General features: G+C 40.0%; 1 protein-coding gene across 1 annotated transcript; it reads right to left on the bottom strand.

The window, feature by feature from the left end:
* Positions 1 to 1,149: 1,149 nt before the first annotated feature.
* Positions 1,150 to 27,339, bottom strand: LOC127419160 (mannan-binding lectin serine protease 2-like). The gene is made up of 11 exons (XM_051660334.1): positions 27,183 to 27,339; positions 26,800 to 27,013; positions 25,437 to 25,614; positions 25,038 to 25,169; positions 13,738 to 13,934; positions 5,663 to 5,810; positions 4,345 to 4,463; positions 4,177 to 4,255; positions 3,503 to 3,625; positions 3,305 to 3,379; positions 1,150 to 2,121 (listed from the first exon to the last, which is right to left on the bottom strand). Exons 1-11 carry the CDS (start codon positions 27,191 to 27,193, stop codon positions 1,340 to 1,342), a joined length of 2,058 nt encoding a protein of 685 aa, XP_051516294.1. The 5' UTR covers positions 27,194 to 27,339; the 3' UTR covers positions 1,150 to 1,339.
* Positions 27,340 to 27,995: the final 656 nt, after the last annotated feature.

Raw genomic sequence — 27,995 nt, 5'->3', positions numbered from 1 at the left:
AAAATAAAGCAATTAATGCTTACGAATAACGTTTCTGGCTATAAAATATTTAAAAATAAAATGATTATGAAATAATGTAAAATAATTAATCAATAAGGTAGGAAAGGCTGTGCTATTTTGTGAAAATAGTCACAGCTAAATGACACAGTTGTCACAAAACAGCCAACTCATACCTTATTGATTTTCTATAAAACTGATAGTTCTGACTCAAAATTCTAATTCGATAACCCATGTTCGAAGTCGTTGTAAAATAACAATAAAACAACACCTGTGCTTTGCAACCGCAAACTTAGATCACGTCCTCACTAGTTTGTTTTTGTTTGAAACTTCAAATTCCTGATGTCATCATTTTCTAAAGTATGCGGTAATGGAGTGCGTTTTCAAAATGTTCCATTTCCGGTGGAGGGAAATGCTGTGCTAGTGTGAAGCAGGTGTGAAGCAGCAAAATGAATGTGTTTTCAGTGTGGATATGGCCTCAGTACAATAAAAACTATGTTACTTGGTGGAGGAATTACTGGTCCGATTACTATTAATGATTAATGAATAACTACTATACTATACTTTAGAATAACTATTAAACAAAAACAGTTAAATTAACTGTTTATTGAACATTAGCGTCTACTATCATTTTGCTGTTGCTCACAAGAGGCCATACGTTACAGTGGTTTTACCAGAAATATAGGGCATTCTTAGAACCTCATTAACTATGGTAAAATCATTGTAATACACAGACTCGAGTATATTTTATAAGCAAAAACAGTTACTTAATAATAAATAATTGTAAAAAATCATTAAAATGTTATGTTAAGTGCCAGCTTTCTGCTTGAACATATAGTCCCAGACATGTAAACTTACCCAGTGCTAAGGTTAATAGTTGGCTTCCATGAGTGCTGCACAGTGATACTCAGTAGCTAGGTGAGCATGTGTTTCACATTATAGTTTTTACTATATTTTGTATTTTAGCATTACTGGGTCACTGTATTAACCAATTAGCATCCAGAAGCGTTCTGTTTTATCATTTGGATTTTACGTTACTTTGTATAAATGTAAAATTTTGGGATTAAATGTTTTGAATTGGTTTATTTGATCTATTTATTGTTAGTGCCCCCAAAGGGGAAAAACACAATAAAAACAATTTCAGCTTCATAATTTGGCTTCTGAAACTTATTTATGAATGTAGTTGCATCTTACAACACACAGCAATCTCAGCTTGCTTTCAAATCTGCTTAAAAAATCACCTACAGGTCTTAGATGTCACATGCAGAGTTATCAACAGTAATTAGCAACATTTTGCTAAATGAAACAAATGAAGTCAAACATTTGAGCATTTTCACAACTTTTAGCTGTTTTTTGACATTATCTCTTTAATCCAGGATAGGTAATTGCTCACTTTGGTATAAACCCCATAATACCCAGGCTGGGCACACCCATAACCCCAGGACACAATACCTCCTATGAACCAACTTTCACTTTGGCCATCAAAAAACACATAAGGCCCTCCACTGTCCCCCTCACATGAATCTACCTTTCCCTGATCAAACCCTGCACATATCATGTTCTCTGTCACTACTAGTTTCCCTTTATCTGACACTGTGGAATCATATTTAGCTTTACACCTCTCAAAATCAGCAACAGGTAAGAGTGCGTACTGGAGACTATGGGAATGTCTTACACGTACTTGTACATTCCGTACACCCCATCCAGACACTTTCCCATTGTCATCAGCCTTCAAAAGAAAGCGCTCTTCTGTCCCAGGCAAACACACAGGCATGACTGCATCATTGACAGGTACCTTATACTGCAGTTTAATCAGGGCAATGTCATGGTTGAAGTTAATATTATCATGATAGTACAGAGGGTGAATGAAGATTTTCTCTGGAATGGCAACTATCGCATTTTGGTCGTTATATGTGACTATGCCCATCCTCAGCATTAGGTTGGAGGAATCTTCATAGCTTTTCAGGACATGAGCAGCAGTAAGGGCCCAGTCATCCGACACCAGAGAAGCACCTCCTATGAACTTGGAGCCCACCAGTATCATGACCTGCCAGGGAATCTCATTCTTCTCTGCATCCTTCCCACCAATCACTCTGGATAGTTTCCCTAAGGGCTTGCCACAAACTTTCAAGAATGACAGAAACCAGATCAGCGGTGATGTTAGTTTTTTTACACTCAAAGATATGCCACTGATATATACAACCAGTTAATAGGATAGACAGCAATACTTTGAAATAACACAAATGGAAGTATGGGAATTATGTAGTTACCAAAAAATTAAACAAATAAAATATCTGTAAAAAGTGGTCACCTACAGTTGTTACCTAAAGGGGCTATTTTTTTTTTTTTTGGTGTAACCTTAGGTAGTCGGGTCGATTCGATCATGTTAAATATTATTTTTGCCATGATAAAAACAAAACAAAAACAAGTTAATTTAAATGTTACATTAGATTTTTTGGTTAACATTTTTTCAGTGTATATTTTAGCTTCTTCAAAGTTAGATTACATCTCTACAAACTCTGGGCATTCTCTCAATCAGCTTCATGAGATATCCACCTAGGATGCTTTATAAAGACTTATTAAACTTGCAAAATTTCAATTTAGTCAAAAAACTAAAACATAGGCATAATGTAAATTTGCCTAAATTACAAGCGTTTAAGCATACAGTAAGCCCTTTTATATCATAGGGATTTTAATATTATGAGAAACATAAATTCAGTCAAGTGTGTCCAAACTTTTGACAGGCAAAGTACACTACCGTTCAAAAGTTTGGGGTCACTTGCCTGAACTGTTTCTCATGATCTTAAAAACCTTTTGATCTGAAGGCATATGTTTAAATGTTTGAAATTAGTTTTGTAGACAAAAATATAATTGTGCCAACATACGAATTTATTTAATTACAAAACAACATTTTTATTTAAAATAAAAGATTTTGAAATGGATGACTTGGACCAAATAATAAAGAAAAGCAGCCAATAAGTGCCCAACATAGATGGGGCTGTTTAAAAAGCATCCCAGGGTGATACCTCAAGAAGTTGGTTGAGAAAATGTCAAGAGCACATGTCTGCAAAATCTAGGCAAGAGTGACTACTTTGAAGATGCTAAAATATAACACAGTTTTTATTTATTTTGGATTTTGTTTAGTCACAACACAATTCCCATAGTTCCATTTATGTTATTCCATAGTTTTGATGACTTTACTATTATTCTAAAATGTGAAGAAAAAATAAATAAAGAATGAGTAAGTGACCCCAAACTTTTGAACAGTAGTGTATATCTAATGCCATTAGCATTAAACTATACTTACTGGGTGAACATTTTGGGAGCATTTTAACACCCAGGGCATTTCTCCAATAGCCATCATGTGCACAGGTATAGACTCCTAATTACAAGTAGAAAAAGATTAAGGCTCTGTCCTCTATGTGCTGTAGCTGTAAACTACGGCAGCTGGTTGATCAGTATTATGTTTCCATCCATGAACTATATAGTGAAACATGTCCCTTACCATTTGTTCCAGCCTCCATTGTGTAGAATGTATTGCAGGAATACTCAATCATTGATTGATATGTGGTTGTAGTGAATTTTACACTTCCATTATAAATTTCATCAGGATTTCCACAATCAACAACTGCAAAAGAGAAAATTTACTCATTTACCCTGTTTTTTAAACACATTAAAGGAAATGTTCCTTAGTGTGTGTGTGTGTGAGGGAGAGAGAGAGAGAGAGAAGAACAATTAATTTAATGAAAATTAAATAAAGAATAAATTAAATTAAAAAAGAAAGGAACATTATATATATATAATACCCTTGTATTTACTCATTTTACATAGGCTAGCTTTTATTGTTTTTATCTTTCATTTCATTTATTCATCAATATCTATTTTTTGCTGCTCAAAAACATTCTTTTACCTGGCACATTTATTATTTATCCCTTTTTTATTATCTTTTGTTTTGTTTTTTTTACTTCATACTGACAGTCTGAAATGTATCTTTAAATTTAAGTTTTAAAATATGAGTGTCATCACTATGTATTTTCTGAAAATAATCTTCTAAATAATTCTCTACACTTCAACCTGAACTATCATTTCAGGTTATAAAACATCCCTCCGACTTGTTGCAGTAAACCCCCCATTGAAGATTATACACACTTCATGCTTATCTAGGATTTCAGAACTTACTGATGCAGTCAGGCATCGGTCCATTCCAAAATCCACCCTTTAGGCATGTGGCTTGATAAAAGGGCAATGTTTCCTCCCCCTGAAGATGTAAGAAGTCACTTTTAAGTCTACAAAAGAGCATAGTAGGCTTTCTTTTACCTTTGAGACAGTCAAAGGAGAAATGTTTACCAGTTCTAACTCATAGCCCCGATCACATGTGACACTGAAAGTGTCCATCAAGATGTACTGAGACTGCTTGGGGTCAATATGTCCATGTTTAGGAGCCACAGGGTTTGGACAGGGCTTGGCTATGTGAGAAGGAAACAGTGAGCACTGTGAAACAGAACTGGTGATGAAAGCACACATTCTGGAAACCAGATCATTAACTCTTGTCATTTAAATGTTTATGTGATTCTTAATGCATCATGTCTAAAATGTGTCTGCAGACAGCCATCAGATCTGAATAGGCCTACTGAGTTTAAAAGCTGGTTAAAAAAATCTCTTTTTGTGGTAGGTTGCACACCATTATACTATTTTTATTGCACAAAATAGAGATCTTAGAGCCTGTATATGTTTAGAGGCACATCTTTTTTTTAAGTGTTTTCTATGACTGCGGTTATGTATGTAACCGGTCCTGCTCGACCCGGTCTGAGCGGGATTCAAACCGGTGTTGGCCGGCATGGGGGGCAGGCACGCTAACGAGGAGGCTAAATGCTACAGCCCCTAGCGTCAGTTGCTAGTGCGCCTCTTGAGGCCAAGGGAGTGAGGTTTACACATACCGCACAGCTATCACTTACCAGCTACCTCCTGTTACACACACTTCCCTAAACCTCACTCCCATCTGGTCAACGGCACCACTGTGGGTTGTCCTGCTCAACCCGCTCAGATTGGGATTTGAACCGGCGTCGGCCTGCATGGGGGGCGGGCATGCTAACGAGGAGGCTAAAGGCTACAGCCCCTAGCTTCAGTCGCTAGTGCGCCTCTTGAGGCCAATGGAGTGAGGTTTACACATACCACATTGCTATTACTTACCAGCTACCTCCCGTTACATGTACACGCACAAGAATATTCCCATATTGATAAGAATTTGCTCATACATATTCTGATTATACACGAGTCATTAAAACGCATTAACCTGATTACCATAATTATAAGACAGTACTCCTGTTTCTAATAATCTGAATGAAACCATTTGGCATATGCTTGGGTCTTGTAAACAACTTATTCAAAATATGCATTGTAACTAAACATTCATTTATATCCATGCATTTCCAAACAAGTAAATGGATACAAAATATACAAAGGATTACATGTATACAGGCTGTCGAGCATGTAAAAAAATAAAAAAAATAATAATAAAATAAATTCTGACATGTTTAACCATGCTTTAACTGGAAAATGATGTGCATGTAAACATGTTCGATGGGCATTTACTTTAAACGTAAATGCATAACACCTTGATATTAACACTACAGTGCATTACATAGAGTAGTGGCTTGTAAACTACCTGTGCTGGTATACTTGATCTTCCAGCCTTTGTTTTTCCCTGAGCCATCTGAGCGGAATGTCACATGCACTTTGTTTGTGCCTGTCTCTATTTTTTCTGGTGGAGTCTTCCCACAAAATGGGCCATACTCCCTCCCACCTGCGGTGATCTTACAAGAAGAAACAAAGCAGAGATTATTTCACTCAGACAGCTGAAGTGGACCATTTGAATTGTCAGTGTGTACAAATGGCAACAGATAAACAAGTCTCCAGGGAGGTGGGAGGGTGAGCAGAAATAATTGCCAGTTGTGGAGGGCATGAGAGGGCATACATTATGTATTCAACAGCCTTCAGGTCAGTGATTAGTGGAGTAGTCTGATGCTTAACATCAGTGCTGAGGAGACCATATTTGTTTTTAGAGGCAATGAGAAAGAATGGAGAAATCCATTAAAAAGTGTTTAATGCCATGACAAGTTATAGGGCTGAGTCATTTAAACACAAATGAGCTTTGATGCAGAGTATAAAAATCAGTTCTGAAAAACAAACACTCTTACACACTTGTCATGTTTATATTCATAGAGATAAAAATCTTGCTTAACACCCAGCAAGGACACTAGATTGCATGGTATGTCTCTTTTCACACAATATATTTGTTGTAAATTATTTTTCTTTAGCATAAATTGCATTCCAACATTCCAGTTGTTTTCAAAAGTAACAAAACCCCTTAAATATGCAGTAATATTAATAACCATTTAAAATATCTTAGTAAATTGATTTATGAATCCTTTATGACTCCATTATAGGATATACCATTTGTAATAGTAGCAATAATAGATGTCAGAATAGGAATAGTTCACCCAAAAATGAAATATTTAAGGTTCACCAAACAATGAAAATGAAAGGGGATGGGGCTGTCAACATCCCAAAAGGACAAAAAAGTACAATACAATTTGTCAATATGGCTTGTGTGCTATATTCCAAGTCTTCTGAAGTCAGACTGCAATTTAAGCCACATCCACACTAAGTGATTAAGTTTGAGAACTCAGTTTTCAGTTTCCTAATGTCAATGTTTTCCAGAGTTTGCGGTTATGGAGAGCATTTTTAAAAGTCCCTGTTTTCGGTGGAGGAAAACAGTGTTCCAGGGTGGATGAGAAGCGTTTTCATTATAAAAATAGTTTGTTGAGGGTGACGTCACTATTTTTAACGTACTGTTTCAGCAGGCCTTCATCTCTGTGAATCTGTGTTTTTAGCGCTGTATCGCTTCTTTGCCTTACTACACTTGTCACGGAGCTCCTTCCACTTTTGGAGGCAAGTTATTTGATTCATAAAAACGCAATCTTTCTCTACGCATTAGTCGTTGCCACGCTGTCTTTGTGGAGTTTGTGTTGTGAATCATAAAAAGAGTGTTCTTCTGCACAATCTCTGAGACGGACTTTCCAAGTGTGAAAATCAAATAGATGTAGCCAAATATACCACCTTGGAGTTCAAAGCTTAATTTAAGCTGGAAACTATTGAAGTCATAAGGACTCACAGGTTTGTCATACCCAGTGAATATAAGGGACTGTGTGTCTTCCACAGTAAAGAGCATTTTATTCAAGGTCACAATTAGTTAAAACCGGAGTAACATCAGTGGGTATTACAATTCCAATAAATTACATACCATCTACATACCGACAATGTACACCTTTAGACAAACAATTAAGAAACTTGGAAGGCAAGAGCTGACCACCAGGGAGGCAACCCACACTGGAATAGGCACAAAAACACCACTTAACAAGCCCACTCCAGTACCCACTCTGCAAAAACCTTGAAAACTAACCATGAAGTGCAAACAAATCACAGCAAATGTTAGTGTTGGGTTCAAGTCCACCTTAGTTGAGTCTGAGTCAAGTCCAAGTCTTTAAACAATCGAGTCCGAGTCGAGTCAGAGTCCAGAAGGGGCCAAGTCAGACTCAAGACCGAGTCCATAACAGGCCGAGTCCATGTCGAGTCTGAGTCTGAATTAATATGTTCAAGTATCTGAATTAAAATTGTAACCGTAAATTCAACACCAATATTTTAAACTTATTTTAACCTTCACAACTAAGAAAAACAATTTGTCAATATAAATGCAAAAAACAAATGATTGAAACAAAGTGGTTTCAGAATGAAAGCATCTACTTTGTGTATGAAGACAAAACAGTCCTTCAACACAGTTCTTTTTGCATTCTGTTGACATTTCAATTATTTTTTGCTTTCCTCTCCACTCAGACATAGACTAAAGAAAGTGAAAGCTGCATTAGTCATTACAGCCAGAGTTATTTTTATTTCTACTTCATTTTCAATTTGTCCATTCAATTTAGTTTAGTTTTATCTAAAATTATGGGTGAAACACATTTAATGTGTTTAATACATTTAATAAATGGTAATATTAAAACAGAAAAGATCAGATACCATTAAAAAAATATTTACATACTACAGTACTACACTTCACACTTTTCAGCCCTCCTGCTGTGTCCAGGTGTAGCCTACTTCCCTAAAGTCAAGATAAAATTTTTGACAAACTCACCTTGGGCTAACATATCTTTTCACATTATATTTCATATGGATAATAGGTGAATAGAGACTTCTCCCCTTACTTGTGTTCTTCAGAGTATTTTCAGACTTTTTTGCCATTGAAACACAAGTGCCAGCTTTACAGGTTGTACAATTTCCATCATGGTCTATTTCATCCGTCATATTAGTTTAAATGTCCCTGATATGTAGTAAATTTGATTTTGTCTCGATATAGTCAACCTTTTCAATTAGAAATGACTGCGTAGTAAGCGTGAATCTGATAAAACGTGTTCTATTTAATAATTTGCAGAGCTGGGGTACATACTTTTTAAAGTGTACTTAAGTTATTGATATTTCTGGATGAGAGCATTAGAGCACGTCTGGTGAATGGCGATCTCTTTCCCGCACACACATACAGCACAGGCATGCGGGTGAGAGAGTTAAAAAAGTACTTTGAAAGAGTGCGCGCTGCTGCTCTCAGCCAGAATAATCACACATAAGGACATATACGCGTGAAAACTGATGCGCAGTATCAAATCCACAGAATGTATGATAGTACAAACTGTAGAGAGCACATCAATATGAAGACAAAGCCAAATCCTGGACGTTTAGAGGCAATTTTGAAATCCCGGCCGGATGCATTTTCAGGTCTGAAAAAGAGGACATGTCCGGGAAAAAGAGGATGTATGGTCACCCTATGTTACGTTATTTGTTTGCTTGTTTGTTTGTCATTCGTCAGGATTCGTACGACTTTTCTAAATTTGACTAATTCGTATGATATCGTGTGACTGCACTCGTTTGAATCCCTATGACTTTCACTGGACATCGTTTCCATCTAATGCGTGAAAATTACTTGCTTCTGTCACACACAACAGCATCCTATCATGTTTACACACTGTAAGAATGTCACAAAATTGTCTGCATCACTTCCGGGAAAGTCAAAGAACTCTGCGAGAACCAACGTCATAAAACTCCCACACAGAGGAGCATCTCCACCTGAGAAAACACACCCCACTGATTAGGGACCATAAAACGCAAATCACACTCACATCTGCTCTCTCTCTCTCACCTCAGGTCACTTTAAGGACACTATAAACTAAGTTATGACTTATCCTGTTCTGTAATGTAAAAGGTTTTTTGATCATACATGTTTGGTATCATTCAAGAGGTAACAGTGCAACTGGTAAAACGGTCTCATTCCCTTTCAGCAGAGTCAAATCGCAAGTAAGATTTAAGAACTTAGTAAAATACTGTATTCTATCCGGGGCATGCCCCTCCCAAGTCTCACACAGAGACCAGATGCTGTATGCAGATTAGGTGCATTCTTTGTAAACATCAAACAACCTACTCAATCAAAGGTCGACTTACAGCTCCCTAAATTGTAAACCAAATCCTAAATAACATCAAACATACACATCTGAAACAACAATAGAATCGTTTGGTACTTAAGGAAGGATGGCAGAGGAGCTCGGGGAATCTGTAAGCCAGATGTCCCATGCTCTGCCGTTTGCATGTAGTTTTTCTCTACCAGGTATTTCTTATTATTGATAAATGTTTGAAGGAATCTGTAAGCAGATCTCCCATGCTGTACCGCTGCATGTAGTTTATATTTATCAAAGTCTCTCTGTAGCCAGAAGATCCACACAGTAAACATTGTGTGTAGTTTTTTCTCTACCAGGTATCTGCAATTTGTATTTCTTATGTTTGGTAAATGTTTGAATGGAATGCAACTTTAATTATTATTATGCTTGGTTCACTGATAGCTTAGAGTTTGATTTATTATTTTTATTGGATTGTTTGAATGTATTACTATTACCTGGTAAATAAATTGTTATTATGATTCATTCTGAAGGACTGTTTTCTAGTATATTTCTTATTAACTACAAATCTATGGACAGAGTTGGCTTAATTAAGTTACTTCAGAAGAAACCCATTAGTTAAGTATGTAAAAGGCTAAACAGCAAACCGAGAATCTATAATAGAACTTAGCCAAGTAAAATTAAACGGGAATACTAAGAGTAGGACCGAGAATCTGTAAAACAAAACTTAATTGACTGGGGCTAAACGGTGAGTTGAGAATCTATATGAACTTAGCCAAATAAGACTAAACGGATAAAGCCGAGAACCTATAAGGACTTAGTCTAAAACATACTAATATCTGAAACTGATGAATTTGTAGTTAAACAACCTGTGTCCGGCTGGCACAGGACCCAAATAACATTGAAATAACAAATGCAGTCTAGAAGAGAGAATTACTAAAATTCAGAGCATAGATACATCAACGAGGTTTTTCATAATTGGAGTCAGATGAAATAAAGAAAATAATTAATGATAAGATTAATAAAACATGGAACTCAAATCAAATAAGTAAATATTATTTAATGTCGCGCACGATAAGACAGAACATGCAGGAGACCTTCAGCCACGCCATTGGATACCGTCCTTGGACCAGTGGGTGACTTCCCCCTTACAACACTCTACTGATTGGTTAAGTTTAGATAAAGGGTTTGGGTAAGGGCATAATATTAAGTATGTCCTTAACGCCTCTTGCGCAGGACTTACTTCCGCATTACACATCCGGAAATTTGCACGTGATGAAGTCGTACAAGTTCATGCGAACAACATCATGCTAGACCATACGAAATAGCCAACTCCTAAATTATGTACGAATTTTCATGAGATTGGGTTGGCCGGACTCTGAAAAAAATCTTCATGGTTACTTGTGTAACCTCCATTCCCTGATGGAGGGAACGAGACGTTGTGTCGATGTAGTGACACTAGGGGTCACTCTTGGGAGCCCGAGACATCTCTGGTCTTTGATAAAAGGCCAATGAAAATTGGCGAGTGGTATTTGCATGCCACTCCCCCGGACATACGGGTATAAAAGGAGCTGGTATGCAAACACTCATTCAGGTTTTATGCTGAGGAGCCGATATAAGGTCCGGCCATTTCAGCCTGTAGTTCAGTGATGTGGCAGGAGGGACACAACGTCTTGTTCCCTCCATCAGGGAATGGAGTTTACACAAGTAATCATGACATTCCCAATCTGTCACTCACTCGACGTTGTGTCGATGTAGTGACACTAGGGGTCCCTATACGAAATGCCACAACTGGCTGAACTGTGTTACGTGAACTGGTGGTGTGTGGTGGGCAGACTACTGTGTGCCTCATAGCCAGCACACCAAGTCAACATGTAACCTCCCCCAACATAGTTATGAGTGTCAAACGGCACTTTGGGGACAAGTCGACTACCCAAAAGATAGAGACAGGCTAACCCAGTCGTGGCCTCTCTTCCAGGAAGAAAGGAACAGGGGCAGGGCGTGGCTTTGAGCGGCACCGCAAGCCCAGGAACCAATCATCGAGCAGCGAGGGTTCAGGGAAGAGCGGAGGGTTCAACTCTAGCCAACGCTCGCGGCTGCCCGGGAAAGCATGTCATCATCTCCGTGTCAGCCTGCGACTGGGCAATCATCCCCGAAGGGAGGAGCCCAGCTGAGGCTTCCGCATCCGACTGGACGAGCCCGCTCTCCGATGCTGCGCTCGAGAGCTCATCACTTTCGCAGGCTCCGAATAAGAGGTCAAACTCGCCATGAGACGAGCCGGCGGACTCATCCGGAAGCCTGATCGGGGCAGACGAGCATGCTGTGGAATGGGAGATCCGGGTGGGGATACCCAGCGGAGGCGGTCCCATTGGGGTCCCCAAATCGCGCCCAGTGCTAGCTGCGCTGGTCTCATACCCGTGGGTAAAAGGACCGAGGCGGTGAGCCTCTGGGGTGGCTTGCTTTCTTACGAAGGCGAGCCGCGACCGCATCGTTGCCATGGACATGTCCTCGCAATGAGTACATGACCATCCACGAATGCTGTCTCCACGTGAGCAGTGCCCAGACACGAAAGACAGTGATCGTGACCGTCAGAAGGCGAGAGATAAACAGCGCAACCAGGAATAACACACAACCGGAAAGACATCTTTAAAAAGACGCGTCTTTAAAAAGACGTTCCGTGTGTGCCGCTCTTTTAGAGCAATATACTCTTTTAGAGAAATATACTCTTATTTCTGCCGAAGCACCCAGGGGTATTGAAACCGCTGAAATGCGTCGTCAGATCCAGCAGAGGTTGTGGGAATTCAGCTCAGTGAACATGACCGTTCGGCTACGAAGATAAAAACTGAATGAGTGGTTGCATACCAGCTCCTTTTATACCCGTATGTCCGGGGGAGTGGCATGCAAATACCACTCGCCAATTTTCATTGGCCTTTTATCAAAGACCAGAGGTGTCTCGGGCTCCCAAGAGTGACCCCTAGCGTCACTACATCGACACAACATCAAGTGTGTGACAGATAGGGAACCCAAGTCTGAAAGGCTCGAGTCAGAGTAAAAATGCATCCGAGTCCGTGACAAGTCCAAGTCCATTAAAATTGGATGAGTCCGAGTCCGAACTCGAGTACCCCAAATCTAGAATATGCTGAGGGGAACGAACCACCATACCCGGTAACCAGCCTCCCCGGGGCAGACCCACAGCACTTCCTAAAAAGGAATAAATATTAAAAATAGATAATGAACATACAAAATGGCAGTAATTTTTAAGCGTCAGTGCCACGGCAGTACTCCAGATAAGTTAAGTGAAACAAATGCAAAAAACAAAACAAAAAAACAGACAAAACAGCAACACCGCCAAGGTTCACGTTCACCCACTGGCACCCATAAGTCACTGCAGACGAGCAGGTAACATATTCCAACTTATACATGGTGCCAGCACCGCAAAAGTGAGTGAACAAGCCAATTCTAGCTCTGTTCGCTACAAAGGGAACAAGACAAATTAAAATCCCGGGCTGCACAATGCCACCGGCTCTCACTCTGGGAATGCCGGGAGTGACCAAGGGGTGCACACACCAGCAATATACACTGGCAACTACTTGTGATGTGCTTATATTGCCTTTGCACTCAAGCAAATTAGCAGGGACACAGGTGATGACAATTTGTCAACATCCTCAATAGAAGAACAGGAGCTATGCTAAGTTATACATTTTTAACGATATTAACCTAGGTAACTACTCCTCAGTCACATTTAAACCACACCAGTGATTAGTTTTAACCGAGCAATGCTCTTCGACCAGCTAAGTTCTCCTGGGTCAAGAATTTCAGAGATGTGCACGGACAGGAGAAATGTCAGCAAACAAACACCTTGGCAGAAAAAAACGTCACTGCATTTCGTCATCATTTTTAGGCGAACTAAAAGTAGCCTGTTTGCCTAGTAAGTATAAATTAAACTTAATGAACAAAACCACACGGGTTTGGAATTACATGAAGGTGAGAAAATAATGACAGCATTTTAATTTTTGGGCAATACTCTTCTTTCAACTCTAAAACAAACTCATGAATAGAGTTTTTAAATTCTTGTCATGAGGCTTGGCAAACTCTATAATATATATATATTTTTTTTTATTCAGCTAGAGGTATAGACAGTTTCCAAAGCACCCACAAGGACCCTAACATGGCTGTTTTTGAGACTTGATGTACTATCCTAGCTGGATTGCTATCAGTGCTTGCTGATTGTGAAATAACCAACCTTGAGGATGTCATAAGGGCAGAGGATTTCAGGATGAGTCTCCACATCAAATAGGTCCTTGAAGTCCAGGGTCACTTGGAAGCCTTCCATCAAGCTGATAGTGTAATCACACTGGCTCATCTTGGGGTAAACGCCTGGGTACTCTGGACTGCTCAGTTCTCCTGACCTCTCCTGAAATACCTGCCCACTACACTCAACTACAGTGGAAGAAATGCATTTTCAAACTCATTGACAATTGTCCAAAGCACACACACATAAATTCAACAGATAACTATCCAAGCCAAATTTAACAATGGGGTCTGCAGAAAAAGGCAACATTGATTTGGGATGCTTGGAGGTAAATAGAAATGGCTGTCCGTCAATATCTTTATACTTACTCCTACCCTTAGATATCATTTAAGAGTCTTTTAAGAAGATCTACAAACATTTTGATAACCAAAACAAGTTAGTTTGGCTAATGCTAACTGTTTAAATAACTAAATGAGATATAAAATTCTCATCAGAGCCCAGATGAATAAAACAATACCGGTTTTGAGGTAATCAAGCTTATACTGTACTTTTGACATGTTTACTTAATCCTTAAAGCTAAAGTGTGTCATTTCTATGTAACTAGCATCACCAAATGGAATTACAAAAATAATTCTGAATACTCCTCTTCTGGCAATGTTCAGCCAAACAGAGAGCCCCATCCCAAACTCAAGCCATTAGTTGAGCCAGTGTTGCTGTGTCAGGCTGGCCGGGATGCTCAAACAAACAGAAAAATGTTTTGAAAATGCAACAGAGCCACAAAGTTTACCCTTTGTGGCTAAATCAATCTACAAATGGCTTACTTATAGTTGTCTCTGCATATTAAGCTGATATAGAAGAAAGTATTTTAACATAGAAAAATGTCATACTTCACCTTTAAATTTTAAAATATGAGCGCCATAGATTCTTTTTTCCTGCAATCTGTTGCAGTTTATTCTTAACTAAGGCAGATGTTACAAAAACTAAATTGGCTAACTCAGCTGAGGAGGGCAAAGGTCTGGTAATTCATATGATTAAATGATTCAGACACAAGTCATTGTTTCTGTCTTCCCTTCTGTGCCGCATGATGTGATGTCTCTATCTACCCCATTAGCAAAGAAAAACAATTAAGAGGCATGTCTAAGCTAGTAATTGTGATTAATTACCCAGTATTACAGCTTGAAACAGGTATCAATTTTCCCCTGATCTCTATAACGCTGTTCCCTCAGGAACCAATGCTAATTAACCTGGACCCGCTTAGACTGACAGAGATCAACTGCTTCACACAGGCATGCTAGCAAGACACTGCCCACTATATCATCACTCTGTAGCTGAAGCATGCTGCAGGCTAAAGCTAGTAAACTCTGTCCAGAACTGCAGTGAACAGTAGCATTTTATATGAGGTTTTGAGTTTCTACAACTTTAAAGGGATAGTACACCAAAAATGAAAATTCTGTCATCATTTACTTACCATTATATAGAGCTCTTTAGAGGACAGGGAGGGAATTTTAGTAGTTTAAAAAGTAGTTTTGTGTTCCCTCGCAAAAGTGTTGTGCTCTCTCACAATTATATTGGGTTCCCCTGCAATAAATCAACCATGGTTTTACTACAGTAACCATACTTAATCCATGGTATTCGTAGTAAAACCATACTAACAACAAGATTAATCATTGTTACAACAGTCATGAGTATTAAAAAGAGAGGAGTATGTATTTTATTTATTTGAGGTCCCTTGCACCTGTATTTGGCATGCCAATCTACCTCTTGTTGTGATCCATTGTCATTTTCATGCAGCGTGTGTGAGCGGAATAGGAACCTAAACACTATTTAAGTGTGATGAAACTGTGCTAATCAACTACAGACGATTCGCAGCACATGCAAACCATTTGTGCTTCACGAGCGGCTGATATTGCAGTGCAGCATTTCACATTCGGTAAGTCGTGCATGTAAACGCATCTGCTTTGTTCCGGTCGCATAGGATGACAGCCTATATTTTCTTCATTAAATTTGTTCCTTCTTGCAACACATGATGTAAATAAGAAAACACTTTTATCAACGTTTGAGATGTTCATTCAAGCACACCTGCTCCTTAAACCACAATAATGGTGACCTTAAAACTACATAAATAAGGGAAAAGGGCAAACACATAGAGGGGTTCAAAAGTATGAGTCTGATTCAAGATCTCAATTTAAACAGGGAATAAACTGGAAATGTATTAAAAATGTCAAATTTTCTTGCTTCCACAGAAGCACACAAGATAATTGTTGGAATATTCTCAAACCTCAAATCATGCCAAATAAAATAATCATCTGTTTTTGTACCAAAATTATAAAAGAAACTCTGGACTTCATGTTAATTGTTCAGTTAAACTTTACACTCAAACTGTTATGCTGATAATATAATTTATAATGAAAAAAAGTTACAGTGGGGAAGGAGAGAGATTTCATTTCAGCAGCCTTGGACATGAAGGAGCTGGGGAATGCTGATCTCCTGGTGGCACTGAGAGGGTTCTTGCAATCTGGAATGCAGATATACAGCCCTTATGTCAGTTTCTTTATCTGGAACACGCAGATGCACGAAACTTGAAGAGAAGGTTTGCTAGCCAGAGCTAAATCTTGTCGCTGTAGATATTTCGCTGGTATAGGGATTCCAAACTTTGTGTTGCTATAGACTCTTTGGTCGATCTTCTACTGTCTCTCTCTCTCTCTCTCTCTCTGTGTGTGTGTGTGTGTGTGTGTGTGTGTGTGTGTGTGTGTGACACGGAGACATAGCAGTGTGGATGGTTTGTATTTTGTTACATCTCCTATCACTCGGACCGGAGATTCAGGACAAAAGTGATTTGTTACAGTCTCCTTCAGAGACTCAGAACAGGGTGTTATACTGTTAGCGTCCTTTGTGGACTGGGACCAGAACGAAGAACTGTTATCCTGTTAGTGTCTCACTGGATCGGAGATGCAGGATGTTTAAGATGTTTTGTATTCTGTTGGCGTCTCTCTCTCTCTCGTGGAGTGAGACCAGAAAGTTGTATCTATCATTGCCTTTGATGTTGCATAATCTGACTGTTACTGCCTCCTGGCTCGCCGGCCGGAAACAAAGAATAAAGGCGTGGCTGATTGTAAGGATGCATTATACTTTCCTGGTGAGGAGAATACTTCAGTTCCCCTTCTGTCACTCACTCGACGTTGTGTCGATGTAGTGACACTTGGGGTCGATCTTGAGAGCCCGAAACACCTTCAGATCTTTGAGAAAAGGCCAATGAGAATTGGCAAGTAGAATTTGCATGCCACTCCCCCGACATACGGGTATAAAAGAGAGGCTGAAATGAGGATTCATTCAGATTTTTTCTTCGGAGCCGAGCGGTTGTATTTCAGCGAGCTGAATACTACTACTGATCCATTCACCTCTTCAGAAGCAGCTTTCTCTCCACTCTGCACTCCACTGCAGACTACGCCCCTGGGCGCTTCAACAGCGCTTTAAAAGAGTTTATTTCCTCTAAAGATTATATTTCCTCTATTAGAGCAGGCACAGTGACGTTGAACATCTTTTTAAAGACACGTCTTTTTAAAGATGCCCTTCCGTCTCTGTGCAGTTCCTGGATGCGGTCGTTACCTCTCCGCCTCTGATGGTCACGATCACTGCCTCACGTGCCTGGGCCAAAATCACGTTGAGGAAGCGTTCACGGATGGTTCATGTTCTCATTGCAAGAACATGACCATGGCAACGTTGCGGTCGCGGCTTTCCTTCTTTCGAGGGAAAGCCACTTCAGCAGTCCCCCCGCTGGTCCTTCTACCTACGGGTATGAGGCCGCCCTGGTTGACGCTGAAGGCGATTCGGGGGCTTCAATGGGTATGGTTCTGCTAGGTAAACTCCCACGGACCGCCACTCCCCAGTATGCTCGTTTGCGCCCATCTAGTTCTGGGATGAGACAGGCAGCTCGCCTCAGTGCCAGCCTAATGTCCCTTTCTGAGCTTGTGAGCCGGATGAGATGTTGATCGCTGCATCGGAGAGTGCCATGGTGAAGTCGGATGCTGAGGACGCCTTCGCGTGCCCCGCTGCATCACACAAACCACCTTACGCCAGGTGCATGGAGCTTCAAGGGTCCCCTCAGCACGGCTGCCTCGGGTCGGAGCACCGCTCCCCGATGCAGCACTCCCTGCTCCCCCCCGCCACAAGGCCCCACCCCCAGGAACATCGGATGCGATCCAACCGTTCGTGCCCCTTGCCCGGAGTTTGGACGCGTGGCTATCGCTTTCCAACCCATCGTGCTGGCTGGCCAGAACCATCCTACTCGGCTATGCGATTCAATTTGCCAGGCGCCCGCCCCAGTTCCGCAGCGTTCTCTTCACGTCAGTGAAGGACAAGAGCGCCGCCGTCCTGCGGGCAGAGATTGCGGTCCTCCTACAGAAGGGTGCGATAGAGCCTGTCCCTCCAGCCGAGGTGAGACAGGGGTTTTACAGCCCTTACTTCATCGTTCCCAAGAAGGGCGGTGGGTTGCGGCCAATCTTGGACCTGCGAGTTCTGAACCAGGCCTTGCACAGACTCCCGTTCAAGATGCTGATGCAAAAGCACATTTTGACGTGCATCCAGCATCAAGATTGGTTCGCGGCGGTAGACCTGAAGGACACGTACTTTCATGTCTCGATTTTACCTCGACACAGACCTTTCCTACGGTTCGCATTCGACGGTCAAGCATATCAGTACAAGGTCCTCCCCTTCGGCTTGTCCCTGTCACCTCGCGTCTTCACGAAGGTCGCAGAGGCAGCCCTTGCCCCGTTAAGGGAAGTGGGCATTCGCATACTCAATTACCTCGATGACTGGCTGATTATAGCACACTCTCGAGAGTTACTGTGTGCACACAGGGACCTGGTGCTCACGCACCTCAGCTGTTTAGGGCTTCAGTTCAACTGAGAAAAGAGCAAGCTCTCCCTGGTTCAGAGCATCTCTTTTCTCGGCATGGAGTTAGACTTGGTGTCAATGATAGCGTGCCTCACATGCAAGCACGCGCAGTCGGTGCTGAACTGCCTGAACTTATCCAGGAGTCGATTCGGCAAGGCACAGTTAGACCAGTTCGCCTCCTGGGAATCCTCCCACTGCCCGCTCTGGTATGCCCTGACGGGAGCTCCCCTCGGTACAGACACACTGGCACACAGCTGGCCTCGGGGGCTGCGCAAATACGCGTTCCCCCAGTGAGCCTACTTGCACAGGTTCTGTGCAAGGTCAGGGAGGACGAGGAGCAGGTCATTCTCGTGGCTCTGTATTGGCCAACCCAGACCTGGTTCTCGGACCTCATGCCCCTCGTGACAGCACCTCATTTAAACCTTAATAACTCAATTTGTGTGAAATATTGTGTTAATCAAACAACTGCAATTTACATAAACATTTCTGTGAACAAACATGGAGTGAATGTGAGCAGTTGGTGTCCATGTTAGAAGTAAAAGTTTGTACATTTCTGTCAAAGATTGTACATTTCAGATTTTGCTACATGTTAATGTTGCCTCTGGAGTTTAAGGAATTTTGGACCAATGAGAAGTCCTTTTCCATGTGTTGCTTGGCGTAACTGAGTTGGCTCAGATGGATTTTTGCCCACTTTTGTGAACATGTTTGTGCCTTGTACAGCTGCTCCGAGGTCTGTCAGTCATGCTGCTGCAGACTTCTGGCATACTTCCAAAAGCAAAGACTGAAAGAGTGTTCTCATTCCCGGCATACAATGGCAGGGAAAGTGAGAGGGTTGTCCTGGGAATGTAAAAGAAACCTCTTCACTTGGTCTATCCAGCATACATGCCTCACAACGAGGTCTAAGTTTGTGTTGTGACAAGGCAATCTTTTGGCATGGCATCAACACAGTAAAAACAACCATTTAAAGGACCTGTGTCATGCCACAAACTCGTTCCTGGATCGAAACAGTGGAGAAATGGAGGGGGTTGTTTAGGCAAGACCTAAAATCACTGTTTTGTGACATGGCAGTCTTCTGACATGGCATCAACAATAGTAAAGCAGGGCTATCTGTTGTTGGGCCTCATATATTCAGATAGAAGACAAAGGCAGGCCTAACACAGTCGTAAAACCTGACTGAGGCCCACAAACAGTCATAAATCTTACTGATAAAAACTGCGCCAAAATCAAACAAAGGGAGTCCAAAACAGACTACAAATCCCACGAAGCCTTGCTCACTAAAGGATCGAACTCTCAACTCCTATTGGATAAGGCACACGACAGAATGCCCCTCAACCATGACGTCATCAGGAGTAGAAATACCTCTGAGATGCTTCCAGGAATTGCTTCCAGCAACTTTGCTCGCCGTGTGTAGACGCAGCTCATCGCTGCTCTCAGGTGTAACCTCGTGGCACAAGGAAGTAACATCCGACTTGAAACTGTGGTCATATAATCTCCATCTCGCTGGACGAGTTGAGATTACTCTGTGTTCCACCGAACACTCTAACGGATCCGAAGGAGACCGCCAAGCAATCCGCATCTTCATCCGTTTGCCTGAAGGAGTGAAGAGAAAAATATTTCTCTTCCTTCTTCAATCAAGTCAATGACGCTGATTTCTCCGCCAGCCCGCCGAGAATCAGCAGCCGTACCGCCAGCCAACAGAGCGAGGAAACGGCCTCCCGTCAACACCCGAGACTCGAGGAACTGAGCCGGAGTTAAAGGATGGATGAACACACATGCTACCTGCGTCCTCATGTGATTCAAGTAAGAGGTTTACGTCTGGGCAGAGATAGAATATTATAGTGTGTTATTCTTGTGTATCAAGGTCATTGCTTGTACAGTTTACGGACCGCCGAGTCTCATTGCTGCTAATAATACTCAAGGTATTACTGTAATGTACTGTTATCACGAATGAGATCTGCTGTGTTGTAGTCCAACCACATTGGACTGTTGTGTATTTCCGCCATCGTGGGTGAGACCGGCAAACTGAGTTTATCCATTAAAGAACCAAAGACCACGGGATGGTTTACGAGCCGTCCACCGTGTCTCTGAGTGATAGACTAACAGATGCTTTCTCTCCCACGATCGCGAAACCGGCTTTGGTGCCGCCACTTTATTTGATAACCACACACATACGACCCCTCACAAACATTCTCGCACACACTTTTGGCTAGTAGATAACTTTGTGATAAAGCTCAGCTTTGTCCCTAAGTTATCGTACAAGCGGAGACACGCGGTAAATGGGCAGACGCCATTAACCGGCTTCTCTCCGCCCACATTCGCGGCCATATTCTCTGGCCGGAAATCTCTCGTGACGTACTCTCCACGAGATTCACGTCCACCATTTTGTGAGCGTCACTCCTTACACACACACACACACACACATTCACACACACACCTTCCTCTCATGTGTTATAGGCTTATTTTGGTTACCATATCTAATCATGTCACTGTTTAGTTTGTAGTTGTAAGTCCGAAGTTTATTGACTGCATTGTATTGATTATTAATTGATATTACTGCATAAATAAACTTTGTTATATTTCAAAGAGAAGTGTTTTGGTTTGTTTTGCATACACCTGTGTCAAATGCTGACAGGGGATGTCAGTGCTCGGATTCAAGCCTTCATTGTTTCTTTTCGAAGGTCGATATTCTTCGGATGTCGATTTTCCTAAGAGAACAATCTAATATTGAGACTGTTATACTGTATGGTTATTAGTCCCTGATTCCAAGGTGGTGCCCCAGTGATATTAATCCATATTAATATTCTATTGATTTTGATAATTGATAATTATCTTTGATGATTGTTGAATTTGAAGGATCAATAAGCTAGGGTTAATTCTAATCAATGTTCCATTGATTTTAATAATTAATGATTATCTTTGATAATTAATATTCTATTGAATTTGATGGTTATCTTTGATTGCTGATGTGAAGGATTAAAAGAGCTAACATTGATTCAAATCAATGTTCTATTGATTTTAATAATTGATAATTATCTTTGATCATTATTAATTATTGCTAATAACCAAACCCGCTCCTGAACGTAGCGCAGTACATTTACTGGTGCCCCGTATGAGGCTTTAATGAGTTAGATTCTATTATTTAATTTAAATATTAATTAATAACTAAAGAAATAATTATTAATTATTTCTGATAGTAACACTGATCTAAATAACCAGTAGAACCTACACTGTTCTGTGTTATTATGGAGATGTCACACTCTCGTTCCCGGCTCTCAACAGCAGGGAAAGCGAGATGTGAATTCCTGACAATTTCAGCCAGGGGTGTCATTCCACTGACACCAGGCCGGACATAGACCTGCCAATTTCCTGAGCAGATATTTTGGTGACTGGAGTGCCAATTCGTGGCATGACGCATTGAACAAGCACCGCAAAGGCGGCAGCACCAGAGACCTGAACTCTGACTGAATAGCTCGTCAGTCAAAATAACTCTGGAACAAGTAGCACCAGCAGTGAAGCTCAAAGGCACCGCAACACAATGAACACCTTTCTGCTTTTTCCAATAGCAGGGTTCTCTCCAGCTTGAACCTTGTAAAGCATAGGAGAATGGACTGAATGCATTAGTTGGTCATGTGTGCAACCATGTTTAATCCTAGGATGGAGACTTACTGACTGGGCACCAACACACTCTTTGTCCCATTTCCCACCCTCGGTGAAAAAATAGCAAGCACCTCACCTGGTGCATGTATGTTTCACTAATGAGAGCCCAGCGATATAGCCTCCCCTTTATCTCCACCAAATGTGATTGTATTATGCATGCCGATTGTGGAGCGCTGATCGTCACGTTCAGGCCAAACCGCTTGATATGGAGAAGAAGGAGGTATGCAAGGCTTGAGCCTGAGCCAAATCCTCCTAAAATCTCAGCACTCTATATCTCCTCTCGTGTCTCACTCATACAGTCTCTCAGGAGGAGCAAGCAGTAAGAGAGGGGAGCAGATTCAGCTTTCAGAATGAAAGCAGTCCACTAGAGCCAAGCTTTATGAGTTTTATGAGCTCACATTAAATTAGTCTTAATGAGCACTGTTAGAGAATAGCCCTCACCGGTGGAAACATTTGCGAAATATTGCATCTTTTAAAAGACGTGCTTTCAGCAAGTGACTCTTTCAGTCTTCTTCAATATACTCTTTTAGGAGTGCAATATAAATATGCTGCAAACCTGGAAGAGCTTTTGAAGGGGTGATTCTTTTGCTGGAACACAGCAGGGAGAAGTATAGAACCTGTTCTCACTGACCGGGTACAGATCAACACTGAAGCTGGTTTAAGGTTCCAGAGCACAAGAGATGTATACACTGTCCTGAAAGAGGAAAATTATGTTGGTGTGACACAAGGCTCTGGCTTAAATGCTCACTATGATGTCGGCATAGGCGGAGTCCCTAGCTTCACCAGCCAATTAAATTGGCATGATTGTCAACGCCCACGGGGGGTGCTCCCATTGCGTCAGTTTCTGAAGCAGCATCAAAGTTGCCTTCTTGAAAAGAACCGTGGTTACTAAAGTCATGGTCAATATGATATTATTATAGTAAAACCATGGATTCCATCAAAACAACATGATTAATACAGACAATATTACTATAGAAAAATCATGATTTCCACAAATAAATAAAATAAAAAACTATTGCGAGGAAATGCAAACTAATGTGAGGGCAAAACTTGTTATGAGGGAATGCAACACTTATTGCGAGGAAACGCAAAACTTATTGCAAGGGAACGCAAACTATTGAGAGGGATGCAAAACGTTTTGCGAGGGAATGCAAACTTTATTGCGAGGGAACGCAAACTGTTGTGGGGGCATGCAGAACTTATTGCAAGGGAACGCAAAAACATATTGTAAGGGAACACAAAGTATTGTGAGGGCACGCAAAACGTATTGTGTGGGAACGCAAACTATTGCAAGGTAATGCAAATCTTATTGCAAGGGAACATAAACTATTGCGAGGGCAGGCAAAACTTATTGCGAGAAAACACACATCTTTTGAGAGGGCACACAAAACTATTTCAGAAAAAAAAAAATCACTCCTAGTCCTCTAAGGGACTCTGAACCATCATGTTGTTCCAAACCTGAATTACTTTCTTCCATAAAATGTGAATGGTGACTGAGGCTGGCATTCTGCCTAACATCTCCTTTTGTGTAACATGGAAGAAAGAAAGCCAAACAGGTTTGGAACAACATGAGTGTGAGTAAACGATGACAGAATTTTATTTTTTGGGTGAACAATCCCTACAAGGGAAACAAAGATAAATGTGCTCCTGCACTTACAGTAGCTGTGACCCCCCATCAATGATATAGCAAACAACTCTACTATTTGGTGATTCCATTTCCTGTTGGATTATAGCCTATGCTATCTCAGTCAGGAGCCGCTGACAGTGCTGATAGATAGTGTGTGGTGAGCCGTAGCTGCCCACCAGCCTGCTGTTATGACGGCAGTTTCAATAGGGCTGTGATGTACAACATTCATCATTTGCAGCATAAATCATAGAATTGAGCTCTATGACAATATTTCCTGAACATATTAGGGTTAGCTCAGATCTCACAAAGTTTTGTTTCTTTAATAGGATTTTTAAAAACAGAGCAAAATTTCTGCAAAAGACATTTATAAACAATCAGACGGAGTCTGTTTCTCAAATATGTGTTTTTAATGCTTGGACCAGTAATATTGATAATTTCATAAAACGCTTTAAAAAACATCTAAAATAAAAAGTAAATTAAATTATAGTATTGCCAGTAAAACTATAGTTTTGATGCCCTTACAAAAAAAAAAAGAAGAAGAAGAAAAAAGAAAATATAAAATAAAAAATGTTTGTGGCATACCTTGGTACAGTGAAGGTATCAGATGGTGATACCATGGTACTTTAATATATACCATGATACTGAATAAATACCATATTCATATTCAATGGTATTTATATGGAACTCTAAGGTACTTCAAAGAATTCAGCTGTTTTTTCAAGTTCAAAAAGCCATGGTATGATCATGGGACCATGAAAAAAGAAAGAAAAAAACAAGGTAATACTATGGTACTATTTTATGTAGTGAGTTTAGGCAGAAATCATTTAAGAGTACTTTTGCAATACAATCAGAGTTAAATACAATAATCAAGAATTCATGGCCTTTTACAAAGCAATATTTAATGAGACCAAAGCATTGAGCATTATCTACTGGATCACAGTCTGGCTATTCATTACCTCTCTGGCTATTCATTACTGAATTTATTGTACAACTTGCTATTTTGTGCAAATGAATGTACACCACACCTTAGCATATATTACAGTGTCAGTTCACAGAATCAATGAGCAGAGTAACTACAGACCAAAGGTGTCATCTGTTCTGGTATCAGTCTTACCAGTGCAGTGTCTTCTATTAGCGTGGAGCTGGTATCCCAATCTACAAGTGCAGTAAAATCCCCCCACATAATTGTGGCAATAATGGTCACACATGGGCTCTCCATCCACACTGTTCAGGCACTCGTCAATGTCTGTAAATGGTGAAAAGAGCCCGTTTAGCAATGCTTTTTATTTGCACTTAATCTTAAGGATTTTGGGCCATATAGTAAAGACAAGTCCATCTGTGTGGTTTCATATGATCAAATAAGAAATATATATATATATATATATATATATATATATATATATATATATATATATATATATATATACAAATTACTGTATATTCAAAAAAGATTTAAATGAACTAATTAACTACTAAGAGAGACAGCAAGCAGTGAATCCATTTTCTCCGTTACCTTCTGCGGAATAAAATGCCTGAAACCCTGTGAATCGATCCTCATTGGAGTAATCTGATCTGAAGAGCATGGACATCGTGTTGGTGGCAGAATAGATGACAGTGTTTTTGGGTGCATCGCCATAATTTTTCTCTACCTCACCACAGAACCGAACAGTCTCATTTCCTTCTGAGAACACCTGGAAAGCCAGTTGTCAGTTTCAGCAAGTAAAACATTATACAAGTAATATTAATTATAAGCAAACATCATTTATACCCTGAATTTGCATAAAAAGCTCACATAAAGAACATAGTATACACTAGCATATCAATAGGGAACTATAGTAAGGTGTATTAAATGATAGAGAGGTTTAATGAATTGTTCAGAAGGTTTTTTTAGAGCTTTTCATCAGTTATTAATTACTTTTAGTAATCTAATATTATTTAGCATATTAAACTTGTGCAATGACAAAGCAAAGTTGTATTATTCGCAAGATGGGTATATAGGCCTACATTGCATTATACTTGCAGGTAGTGTTGACATCCGTCCCATAAAATAGCCTAAGGGATCATCAAGTGATCCCTTATTTTCATTTAAAAGGTGAAATGATGCGTCCCCTATCTAATCAATACAGGACGAACTTTGTCCCTTGTTTTTAAGATGGGCCCAGGCGGACCCCAGTCGGACGGCGAAAACATTCAAGGGGGTTCAAAATACTTAAATTCTTAGATTTGTATTATATTTTAAGTGTTTGAAGATCAAGATCTAATCTGTGTTTTATATCAGGTTTGGTGAGCCCTCTAAACATCTTATGTAGAAATACAGAATAACTGGTTATTTTTCAAGTTAAGTTACTGGTAATTACAAGCAGATTTTGGAATTACTTATACGGTAAAACTTTACAATAAGGTTCCATTTGTTAACATTAGTTAACAACATTAGTTAACATGAACTCACAATGAACAATATGTTTTAAGCATTTGTTAATCTTAGTTCATGTTAATTTCAACATTTACTCATACATTTTTTAAATCAAAAGTCGTGCTTGTTAACATTAGCACTATGAACTAACATGAACTAACAATGAACAATTGTATTTTTATTAACTAACATTAACAAAGATTAATTAATGCTGTAAAAAAAATACAGTTAATTGTTTGTTAATGATACCTAATGCATTAAATAATGTTAATGAATGGAACCTTATAGTAAAGTATTACCAATTATACTTGAAACATGGGGGAAATTATAGGTATCTATCAGGGTAAAAACCTTTGAAGAACCAATACCCAGTTTAGCTGGCATTTAGCCATATCATCAGATTCTGATTAAAATCTGATTTGGATTTGCACACTGAAAGGTCTGTTAAAGACATAGATCTAACCTGAACATAGTCATATTCACATCGGTGAGAAGGCTCCAGGCTAAAATAAGTGAAGTAGAGGCGTAATCGGTGTCCTTCTGGTCCTGTGATATTCCACACCATGCGCAGGTTGTTGGGATAGACATTTGGGAAGTTGGGAGTGGTGATGCTCCCAAACAGTCCTGTTAGCTCTAAGCCAAAAACGAATGGAAGCAGGACCAAAGCCAAACATAAACTAAAACAAAGCACAGAGAAAAAAACAAAAAACAAAAAAAAAATTTAGTTGTATCAGACATTCATGTTTGTCTCACTGAAAACATACTGAACAGGACACACATCTAACAAATCAGACCTCCCCGTTCTTTACTTAACACATTACACTTAACACTTAACACTTTGCATACCTGTTCATCATTCCAGAAAGCTTCAAACTTCAGTTTATCCCACAAAGATGTGTTTAGTAAAAGATGTCCTAAACACCTCTGCAGAACTCTAGTGTCCTCTAGGTTACTGAACCAGCCACCCAAAATGACTTTGTGTAAACATTGCTCTGAACAGCATTGCTCTGATTTTCATTATTGTTCATTCTGTCATATGAGAGTATCAGTTTTTGAATTGAAGACATACAGTATCAGTTAACCCTATACATCTCCTTTACCCTCCTTTAAGAATGGATTTTGTCATTGTTCCTGTTCTATACTAAGATGAAAACAGCAATCAGATGGTTTCAGACCAAGTAAATAAAAGGTCTGAATGATTCAACCTGATTATTATAAATACGGTCCTCTCTTAGACAGAGCTTGTCAGCAAAGGGTCAAATGAACTCTAGTTTTCGGAATCTGTCCCTCTCACCAGTTGTCAATAATTGATTTTTCCTGTGTTTACTTGCAAACACAGTGAAGAACAAAACAAATATGTACACTAAAAAACTGCACATCTTACAAAGCAGTTGCTTCAACTTTGTTCATAGCTTAGTTTTCTTAAATGTTAGAAAACCTAGTTACAATAACAATATATTTGTTTCTGTCTGTGCTGTTTTAAATAGGTTTTCTATGTAAACATGCACTAGACAGACATCTTTGACCACTTTTTTTAGCATCTCACACTGTGAGCATTGCATTTTTAAGACGCTGTATCAAGGTGGGGGTCATTTACACCAAACAAATTTTTACATCCATCTGCACCACTTAATTGATTTTGAGAAATTTTTTACAAGC

Source organism: Myxocyprinus asiaticus, chromosome 28, assembly GCF_019703515.2.
Source record: "Myxocyprinus asiaticus isolate MX2 ecotype Aquarium Trade chromosome 28, UBuf_Myxa_2, whole genome shotgun sequence".
NCBI lineage: Eukaryota > Metazoa > Chordata > Actinopteri > Cypriniformes > Catostomidae > Myxocyprinus > Myxocyprinus asiaticus.
This window is presented reverse-complemented; position numbering and strand designations above follow the sequence as displayed.